This window comes from Gossypium arboreum, chromosome 12, assembly GCF_025698485.1.
Source record: "Gossypium arboreum isolate Shixiya-1 chromosome 12, ASM2569848v2, whole genome shotgun sequence".
Classification (NCBI taxonomy): Eukaryota; Viridiplantae; Streptophyta; class Magnoliopsida; order Malvales; family Malvaceae; genus Gossypium; species Gossypium arboreum.
In genome coordinates, this window is record NC_069081.1 from 116,332,848 (window position 1) to 116,344,012 (window position 11,165).

The window sequence follows — 11,165 nt, forward strand, 5'->3', positions numbered from 1 at the left end:
ATTATTAAACTCAAGGTGACATGTCGAGAAAATAAGTATATCAATGTTGAATTTATATGAAATATGTGCAAGTACACTAACAATGGTAACATGTTTAATTATAAGAAGCATTGAAATGGTAAGTACTTAGATAAAAATAAAATTTAAGATTTTGCGAAATTTTTTTTATGATCCCGATTTAATTCCGGTTGGTTTTTAATGTGTGTTTGGGGCTTCGAGGGCCCAATAGAGAGACGTTATGATTATTTTCAAAATATGAATAATAAATAACTCAGAATCATTTTAAAATATTCAGTAAACTCCGGTAATTCCTCGTACCTATTCCGGCAATGGATACGAGTAGGGAGTGTTACAAGATGAACATTTAAATTAGTCATTTCGTTAAAAATTTACCGAAAAATGCTTAATTTGACATTTTATGTATAAAGGATAACAACAAATATAACCCCGCTCTTTTATTTTGGTTATTATACTAAGAATAAGAGCAATCTTTACATATTTATTCTATTTTACCCTACTCTTTTATTTTGTGAAAATTAACGACTTAATAAAACTACATAAAGAATGAATCTAGACAAATGTATGCCTAGATTAAAATTGTCCAAAGTCATTCTTGAAATGAAAAAGGTATTTATTCTCTTTTATCAATTTATATATTTTTAATTTATGTTCGTCTCTTGGAATATTGAATGGTTGCCACATGTCACCCCCAAATCGTCTATCAAAGCCATGTCGACACAAAGTGTCGGTGTTAGTGCGAAGGTTCCAACTAAGGTGACAAAATACAAGTTCAGGTGCAAACAAAAAAAAAAAAAATCATGTACCAACTAAATACTTCTGGACAAGTTTAGGGGGAACTACATATTAACTCTTCTTGGATACATGAGTTAAGACAAATTCATTTTTTTTTATAAAAACACTCCATATTCATTTTATTAAATGATAGAACTCTTACACGGTAATTTCATTTCCATAGTTTTATATTTTATTAAATATTTAATTTTGTTTTCGTGAAACATAACTATCGAAGAAATCATACATGGAAAAAAATTACAAGTACTTTGTCAAACGGTGCTTTCAGTTGCATTTTTACACAATTTATTCTCCGAATCATCATTCCTCATTGGCGACATCTATGGTGTCTCGAGCAACCACGGTTGTAGGTATTAGCTTGTGTGGGAGCACTTTTTGGATTTGGATGACACCCCAGGTGTGGTCCACCAGGTCTTTTGCAAGGATCAAGGACCCCTGGATGGATGTACGTCACACCACTACGTGCAGTAGCATCGACTTGGACCACAATCATGTTGATTAGTGCAAAGCAAATTAGCAAAGTCTTCATGATGGATAACCCCATTGTTGAACTTAAATTTAAAAGATATTGAAATTTCACATATATTTATACGATTTGTATCGTACACAATTTTAGTAAAATTGCTTAAATTGGTGTGATATTGTTTATAGTTTTTTTTTTTTTTGAGTTGTTTGATGTTTTTAAGTCTAAGATTAGTATATTAACTATTTCATATGAAACCCCTTGCGCAAAAGTAAATATAATAAAGTTATTGAATAATCTAAAATTTTAAATATGAAAAAATATCGCAAAAGTACCATAGCAAGACTCCCCTATTAAATTTGACTCTAATTTGGTAGATTTAAGTCATCCTATTTTTAGGATTGTATGCATCTCCACTCAATTAAGCAAGATCTACTCTTAAACAGGGTCTATTCCTCCTCTGATTTAAGCACATCAAACATAGATCAATAATTTAGAAATGTCAAACCTAGAATTAAGCACACATAATTGAGAATAAGATCTAAGTATTTATTGTGTAAAATAAAAATCAAACGATAGAATCCATCATAGGGTTCATCTCTCCTAGGTATTTAGAAAATTAGTTCATGCTTGAAAATAAAAACATTCAAGACAAAGTATAATCGAAATAAATAAAGAAACTCATAATAACCTCCTAAGAAATCAAATGCGAATCTTCAATCTTGATGGGAATCTATTTCAGAATCGGCTTCAATGATATTTTTCGAGTTGTTTTCTTGAGTATTCTATCCTATCTTCTTATTTTTGTCATATATATGTCTTAGAATGCCCGAAAAACCTAAAAATCACGTTTTTCTGCAGGTTTAGAGTGCAAATCGTGAAATTGACACGGTTTGCCACATGGCCGTGTGGCTCACGCAACCGTGTGGAAATGGTTAGCCCGTGTGGCTCCTGTAATTAGCTTCGATTTCCCAATTTTTGCTCCTTTTTTGCTCCCAAATGCTCTTCTAAGTATAAAAACATGAATTTAAAGGATTAGGAGCATAAAATTCACCATTAGCAATGAATAATCACCTAAAAACACATTAGGAATGTGATTAAGACATGTTACTTTTAGCACTTATCAATTATCATAAGACTATTTTGTCTTATATATCACGTTAGTAAATAATTTAAAATTTTAAAATTTTCAATAAAAATAAAAAAAGTAATCGAAGCTAAACTTGTATTCTGTCACCTAGATTGGTACCTGCATACTAACACTATTAATTTGTGCTAACGTGGCACTAATAACAAATTTAGTGGTGATACGTAACAACCTTTTATTATATAACGTGAAAGACATAAAATAAAATAAAAAGTAAAAATCATTAAAAATATATCAATTAGTATATTAACTCTAATAGATATGAATTAAAGTAATAAAAAAATTAAAAATTAGTTGACTGCAATGAGAGAAAAATATTTAAAAATTTGTTTAGTTGTTGAATCTGCGAGGGTGAGTTTTTTTTTTCATGTCATTAACTTTATCTTTTTAATTTTGTTTGAGAGGCGGGTAGTTGCTAAAATTGTGAATTTGGTTTTGCGAATTATTAAATCACATTTCTATCCCATTCTCAATTATTTAAGTAACAATTTAAGTGAATTTATTTTTAGGAATTATGGGTGTTTTTATACTAGAAGTTAGATTTTATTTTAGAAGTTAGATTTTATTTTATCTCGTTTATTCAAAAATTAACAAATCAATTTCTATCTCATTATATGAAAGAGCAAATTGATCCTTTTCATTAACAATTTCTTCCATTTTTAGCATATAGAGATCAATTTTAACAGTAAAAATGAATAAATTTTTAATGAAAGACTAACTTACTCCTTAATTTAATGTACATGGACTACTAGGCTCATTTTTAATAGAATAGATACAATATAATCAATTACTTTCTAATAATAAAAACTTTATAATACTTTTACTTTTTTTTCAACTAAAATGACATTAAAATTAATAACTATAAATACACTACATGTTGTGATGGAGGTACTTCAGTAATTGTGGCTTGTGAAAGGTGAATACATTCCAAAAGAAAAAAATTAAAATTTATAAAAGAAATTTAATCTCTCTCTATCAATTAAAGCCATAAATCCTTTTTTTAAATTTATTTTTAACATTCATTTTTTTTTCACAATTTTCTCTTATTCTTTTATACACTTTTTTTTTCTTTAAAGAAAGTTATAAGCTAAATGATTAATATTTCAAAACTCTCAAAGCTAATCTTCTTAATTTGGTATAACATCCTTTGTGTTTTATACTTTTACAAAATTCTTAAAATCTTGACTGAGGAACAATGGCGGGATGCAGATGCTATATAGATTAATTATTTTTATTTATTTGAAAATTTTATGAAAAAAAACTTTTAATTTTATTAATTAATGCCTAAAAATAAAAATAAAACCCAAAATTAATATAATAAATAAAAACTGAACACAACCAAATTATCCCGGAAATTTTTTTTAAAAAAAATCCAAAAATCTGAACTTAACCGAGCCAGTTCAGCCCTATACCTTTTGTAGTTAGTTTCTGAAGAATGCTGTTTTTCAATATAAGAAGACACGAGTGAACGGAGAATGGTGAAGGAATCATGTAAAAATTCTGATGAAAAACATGTCAATAATCAAATATATAGGAATGGAAAGGGCAAAAAAAGGTTTGAGCAACAAGTTTCGGGTGTGGCATATTGTTTGATTTGTATGCACCTAGTTTTAGAGATTAGAAGGGCAAGACGATGTGAGTTGGAATATGAAGAAGGAATGTCAACAAGGAATTATTTTAAGAGTTGACCTTCAACATATACAATAAGTTCATGCATGGATAAGGATGAGATGCTTAATAGCCTCCTTTAATAATTATTCTTTTTTTTCTTGAGAGAAAAAAGATGGATTGCCTTGTCATGGCTCTTAAGGGCCAATTTCTCATGTTTTATGGGTAATTCTTGAATGGTTTCAACCTTAACTGAGCTCTAAAATCATTGAAATTTGATTGGTTAATTAGCAGTTTATACAGTACATGTCTAACAACTTCCAAATTATCCTGGGGTTTTGCTTTAATTTGAAGTGCAAGCTCATGGTAAGCAACTAAGCATGAGCTTTTCTGATCATTGACTTTTGAAGTCATTTTTGTGAGGTTCCTTGGAAGCAAGAGAGGATCTGGTTTGGTCACAAAATGTCAAGCTCCAAGACATGGAGGGTCCCATATCAGATTAAAAATGCACCAATTGTTTTTCTTATCTCCACCATTTTGCTCCTATAAATAGGGTCTTCTTCTACCCAATCACCAAAAGAAACAACAAATAGTTGTTGAATCTTACTATGTATTGGTAGCTCATTCTCCCCACAAGAGCTTCCAGCATATATATATATATATATATATGTGCGTGTGTGCGCGCGCGCTTTAGATGCTACTAGTAAGTAACAGTCTTGTGCATGCATTTTGGGATGGAAATCATTGCTCACTCTCCCTCAAGGGCTTCTGAATTTGCCTGTGTTTAAGGGCTTAAACTGAAGCGCTGGAGGGTAGAGTGGATAATGTTCACCATTCTTTCTGGCTACGTATTTTGGCAAGTCAGTCATGTCCATATGAGGTAAGTAATCTTTTTCTTTCTTTCATGAAGTAGCAATACAAGTTCCATATTGCAGGCTTGAAGCTGAGCCTTTTGCAATATCGTATACACATGGCTTGTATAGAGTTTTTGGAATGCTTACAATGGTTTCTACAACAAATTCACTTAAAATACCTTACTTATGTGACATTAAAACAGATGCATGGAGTCATTGACATCTAAAACGTGTCCTAATTTTACGTTTTAGGAAAAAAGAAGCAAATTTCATTTTCGAAGCATATTAAAAATAAGGACAAAGGGTAAGTTCCATGGATCATATGTAGAGTTAGATGAACAATATTGGTGCAAGCTGGATGCCCAGTGCTCAATAGTGATTGATGATTGTCCGTATAGCTAGAGGCCAGTGGCATGTGAGTTTCAGAACTCATGTATAGTGGCTCAAAATGTTCCCCATCTTTCCAAAATCCTACGCTACTATTAATGAGCTTTGCTTGAGTTATTATTTTGGGCAATGTATCATATCAAAAACATGTTGCATGTGACTATGACCCCACAAAGTCTGGCAACCATTTCAAGTATGTATGCAATGCTTCCTTCATAACCTTAACTAGATAAACTTGGCTTGTGAATGGGAGATAACATAAGTGAATTATTTGGAATCACATGTCCCATCCTGTGTGGGGACATGAGTTTTTATGGACTTTGGCATTCTGCTTGTTGAATATCATAATGAAATTGGTCCCCCCCACCCCCAAAGGTCTAGCTCATAGTTCCCAAACATTACTTTCAACACAGTTATCTATCCCTTCTTCTTTTTAGTTTTTGATTGGTGACTTTTTTAAGTACTTCCAAAATTCTTCATTTTTCTTGGACGGTACATTCAAGAGTCTGAGCTTTGAAAAGCTATCAAAACTTCATAAATCATATGCAAGAAGATCAATTTATCGACTTCTTATAAACTTAATCAGATGCATTAAACGACTAAATTGCTTCGATTTAGAGCTGCAATATGCAATATTTCAAGTCCTGAATGATTATTAAGAGAGAGAAACAGACTGAAAACCCACATCTACAAGAAGTTCTTGAAACCTATTTTCTCTTCCGTTCTGCAAACTTTCAAGCTTTAGCAGCACTAAGCAAGCTCTTGATTCTTCTCCACAACTCTTACCCCATTAGCAGATCTCAGCACATTGGCCTGACCATTTCATTAAACAGCCTTTAAAGGGAAGAAGAAAAAAATAATGGAAAAGAGAGTTAACTTGAAAGAGAATCAACCACGCTAAACAAAACTGCAGGAATGGGCATTATAAGAACACCTGAGCCTCTGTGATTTCGACTGCAAAACCATCAACAATGACCAAAGATAAGGTCTTCCTGTAGGTACCAGGTTGAAGGGTGCTTGCCAACAGCTCATCGTGCTTCCTACTCAGATACAAATCAAGCTCATACGCCCCTTTCTTAGTTCTACGACACACCTCCCAAAAGAAAATAAAGAAAGGGTAAATGAATGAGAACAAGCCATATATGTGATAACACTAACATGAGAACCAACATAAGGAGTTAAGATATTGGGATTAAAGAACTGACCGATCAGCATGAAGACGGTGGTATTCAGGATCATAATTCATGAAAACAAAGTATGACTGAGTTTTTGTGCTCCCCATTGCCCACTCTTAAAAGTAATCCTTTTTTTCTTTTTGGTCTTCAAGTTTGGGTTGGTCAGTTTGCATTTTCAGCTCAAGCGGGGTAGATATTTATACATGTCAATACTGATTAATGCATATAAAAACTTGCATGCCTCTCAACCTTGTATTTCCATTGTTATGCTCTAATTAAGATTAGTATATACATGAATGAGTTGTATTCCCTTTAATTCTGAGTTTTACAAATTTATGTGTCATCCTAAATCCATAATTTTTTTAATTTGATGATTATAAATCATAATACTGAAAAAGCGGTTAATTTTTTTAATTTTATATAAGTTATGTATTCATTAGAGAGAAAAAGACAACATTTTGCTATTAGTCAATATACTATGCCTAATTTATAGATTTAGTCCATGTATTTTAATTTGATTATTTTTAACCCTTGCACTTTTCGAATTTTGAAATTCCACTCTTGATCAAATGATGGCCGTTAAATTCATCACGTTAAATTCTTTTCTTTTTTTTTTCGAGTTCTTATGCGACAAACATACCATTGGACGAGTAATACTATATCAATTTGTTATTTTCACATAATACTTAGAGAGTGCAATTCTCGGTTAAAACTGAGAAAACCAACTAAACAGAATCAACCGATTTAGTCATCTTCAGTTTGCGTGATTTGGGCTATCAACGCATTTTTCTTAATAGATTTAACAGTTATCATTTAAATAAGACTAAAATTTTTAAATTCGTAAAATATAAAAAGTAAAAATAATAAAATAAAAAATAGATATTAAAAACATTATTAATATCAAAATTTGAACTAATATATTTAATTGTTAAAAGATTGAAATTTTAAAAATAAAAAGTTTATATAATTGATACAACAAGCCTAAGGTGAGACAAAGACTGTGCACGTGGGAAAGTGACGTGATAGGTGGGGGCCATTAGCATCAACGTGCCAGTTTACTAGAGATGGTTAAAGGGGGACCCTATTTGTGAGATTCCAAAGTACTGGAGGTGTGCGAATGTAATTGGAAATGACGGGGTTCAGTTATGGACAGCTATTAGTAAACGGTGGTCCTCTCTTGTTCCAAAACGTGACATTCTACTGGACTCTATACTTACCCACACGTGGGAACTTTTTTAACTTCGTTTCCCAGTACAAGTTCCATACAGTGAAGATTTCTTCTGCTAGCTTATGTTTGGTTTTTTTTTTCAATTATTTGAATTTATAATACTTTCAATATTTTATACAGTTCAAAATAATGTACAAACTTCGTTGGTCTTCTATTCGATTCCAATTAAGCTGAATACATAATTTATTTAACAAATGGGGACATAATTAGGCCACGAACCCACATGTAACGTCTGGAAGCCCAAAATAAGACACTGGCGATCCCATATACTAAGACAAAACGTGTTAATTACTATTAGCAGTTAATTGTCACATAATCAAGACATAAACTAATCCGACCAGAAGCAGTCCACATATCTGTTGTAATTTCGAGGATTTGCATTTTCTTTTGTCAATTAAGGCAAATTAAAACCCATAGCTTTCATAATTGCAGGAGTATTTTGGTCCAATCATTTCAAAGTTTTGTAATAAGTCTCTTATATCATGCGAGCTTGAGTCTCCAGTTCACTTTTGATCTGCCTGTAACAAGTTTACTTCATATTTTGTCTTTATTCAAAAGCTTTCATTTGTTTGTACTATATCCGCATATTTAAAACAGCATCGGATTTAAAATATGGATTCTAGCTCAAAGTTGCGACTTTGCATAGATTTTCCTATAGATGAGGATTTTTGTTGTTATCAATAGTTATTGCTGCACAACCAAAGGTGTCATCTCCTCCTCCAGGGGCGAATTCAGAATAATTTTTTAAATATCTAATGAAATTTTAATTTTTTATATTCTAATTTTTATAATTTTTAAATAATTAAATTGAATTTTTATAATTTTAAGGAGTCAAAATGTAATTTTATCTTTACAAATTTAAAATTTAAAAAAAAAATAAAGGTATAACTAGTAATTTTACATTTTAAGGGGACTGAGACCCCTGTTAGCTCTCCTAGATTCGCCTTTGGTCTCCTCTTTCTTTATTTGATTACAGATCTCCTAACCATCATGTAAGAATCTTAGTTTGCTCTCTGTTCAAACAGGTGTTTTAACAAAAAGCAACCAATAAACAAATAAAAGATGGAGGGAAATAACTAAAAATCTAAAACATGAGTCAAAGAGATAAGTAAAGAGAGAATCATCACAAGATATTTGTTAATGTAGTTCAGATTCCACGATCCTATTCTCTAGAGCCTCATTGAGAGAATAATTTCATTCCACAATTAATCCAACTATCTATTAGCTAAAGTTTAATCTATCATTACACAAAGAAATAATTATAGTCCCGATAGCTAGTCTAAATTGTTACACATCACTCTTCCCAAATGCCTTACATTACATACAATATCTTCCCGTAAAAATCTCTAAACAAAAAACATCTAACACACCCCCAAATGGCTCAACGAAGAAGTAGACTAGCAGTCTATTTATAGTCAAACAAGCATCCTTTAGCAAAATTTTGATTGAGATAAAACTCTTAATAAAAAATGAATATATCTATCAAAATATCTTCAATAATTATCCTTATAAGCAAGATAAATTAACATCTTAATTATCAAATAAATATCTTAATGGATAAACATAAGGACAACCCTTGAGATGAGGCTGTCGATCTCTCCTCTTTCTACTCTTCCAAATATTGATTAGCACCATTTAAGACATAATAAAACATGGCTTAAAATGCATTTGTTGATAGTGTAATATTCCATGAAGATAAATGTAAAAAATCCCAACTTGTTACTAGACTTAGCTGTCTTGAAAATCTATCTGAACGGGTGTTTAACAATTGTTTAAATAGGTTATCTGAACATCAACATTAAATAGCTGAAGTCTCAACACATCATTCACTCTGAATTTTGACACTTCCAATTGTTCATTATATTACTATTTAAGACCATGAGTGTCATCTTCCGCAAGGATGGAAGAACTGAAACATTTGATAAATTTTCAAATCTTTAAAGAGTTTAAGTTCATTTTTTCAAAAATTAGTTCTTTAAAATTACATATAAACTTTGATTAAATGTACTACTTAATATATGAATTTTGATTTAGTACAATTATATTTATGTAAACATAGTTATTTTTGTGTACAATATGTAAACACCAAAAATTATGTATAAAAGTGTACAAAATTAAAGTTAATGTGTTAATTTATAGTTTTGAAATTTATGATGTTTAATAAAGTGATTTTCTGATGAAAAATGTTAAAAGATAATTCGATGACCTAAATTTTACTAGCGCATACAAGAGAATAGTGAAATTCTATTTATAAAATTAAGGGTTATTGATTTATAAAATAATTTATCTGGTAACATTTTTGTATTTCAATTCATAATATATTTGGTATAATTTATCATTTAAAATATTATAAATTTATATAACCTTTTACCCTTATTAATTCATTTCCCAAGTTATGATTATTTTATTTCTATATGAAGAAATTATTTCCAATTTATTATTATTATTATTTTGTTGATTGGAAACCCGAAACAAAAAAGATCGGGAAGGAAATTACAGCAACAAACTCCGTACAGCAGGAGTCAGATTAACCCAATTAGACGGCACGTCCCTCTCCTAGTACAAACAGCCACCTTGTCTGCCAGCCGGTTTGCTTCTCGCCGATGAAAGAGCATTGAACTTGAGGATTAGCTGCTTGGAAACTCTTGGTGGAATCAATAATAGCAGAAAGAATCCAGGAAATCCCCTCACTCGAAGCAAAGATTTGATCCACAACAACTTTGCAATCAGATTCAAGAAAAACTTGAGGCCAATTCTTATGAGAAATGATAGAGCAAGTATCTTTAAATGCCATTGCTTCAGCCACTTCAATAGGTCCGACACAAAGCTGACGATTACTTCCGTTGATGATTTGACCATTAGAATCTCGGCAAACCACTAGCAATACCTGCTATTGGGTTTTCCTTAACCATAGAAGCGTCACAATTTATCTTAAAGACAACCCTCTTTTGGTCGCTGCCAAGAAACTCCAGGCAAATTCGCACCACTTAATTGTGTTCTATTGGAAACTAAAGGCTCCCTGCCAAACCTCAATTGGATTGTCGTTGCTTCCACAAAAAACCAGCTCGTTAGGAGCTTTCTATATGGACCAGCAAAGATTAGCAAGAAGAGCTTGGGGGAAAGATGGAATAATCCCATGGCAGCAACGTTGAAACCTACCGAACCCTTCCCTTCTTGGATCATGGTAATTACTTAAGTTGTAATTCGATTTTTTAAGTTTAAATTCATTTATAAAAAAAGTTGAATAATTTCAGGTCCATTAACTTGTGGAGTGAGAGTGTGAGACGGTTTCAAACTTTGAATGTGGATATATAAATCCAAAGCTTTTCAACACTCCATTTTCTTCAATCCTAAAAACCACGTGTTGGTCAACCCTGTTGCCCGCTTCCGCCATTGCCTCTCATCACTGTCCATACCAGCACTTTGTCCAGTGCCTCATCCCCCAACCTCTTATATAATAATCCAAATTCCTTATCCTTAAGTAACTAAT

General features: G+C 31.5%; 1 protein-coding gene and 1 long non-coding RNA gene across 3 annotated transcripts; one reads left to right on the forward strand and one right to left on the reverse strand.

Annotated features, from left to right (window-relative positions):
- Positions 1 to 4,588: 4,588 nt before the first annotated feature.
- LOC128285593 (uncharacterized) lies at positions 4,589 to 5,519 on the forward strand. The gene is made up of 2 exons (XR_008276080.1): positions 4,589 to 4,911; positions 5,138 to 5,519. It is a non-coding gene; the product is annotated as an uncharacterized LOC128285593 (long non-coding RNA).
- A 311-nt stretch (positions 5,520 to 5,830) lies between these two features.
- Positions 5,831 to 6,678, reverse strand: LOC108478836 (subtilisin-like protease SBT2.5). Of its 2 annotated transcripts, none has more exons than XM_017781295.2 (3): positions 6,478 to 6,678; positions 6,207 to 6,354; positions 5,831 to 6,106 (listed from the first exon to the last, which is right to left on the reverse strand). In XM_017781295.2, the coding sequence occupies exons 1-3, from the start codon at positions 6,552 to 6,554 to the stop codon at positions 6,098 to 6,100; spliced, it is 234 nt and encodes a 77-aa protein (XP_017636784.1). In that variant the 5' UTR covers positions 6,555 to 6,678; the 3' UTR covers positions 5,831 to 6,097. The 2 variants fall into 2 exon arrangements, with proteins under 2 accessions (XP_017636784.1, XP_017636783.1); XM_017781294.2 differs by having other exon boundaries at positions 5,831 to 6,085; positions 6,478 to 6,646.
- Between the last annotated feature and the right edge of the window lie 4,487 nt (positions 6,679 to 11,165).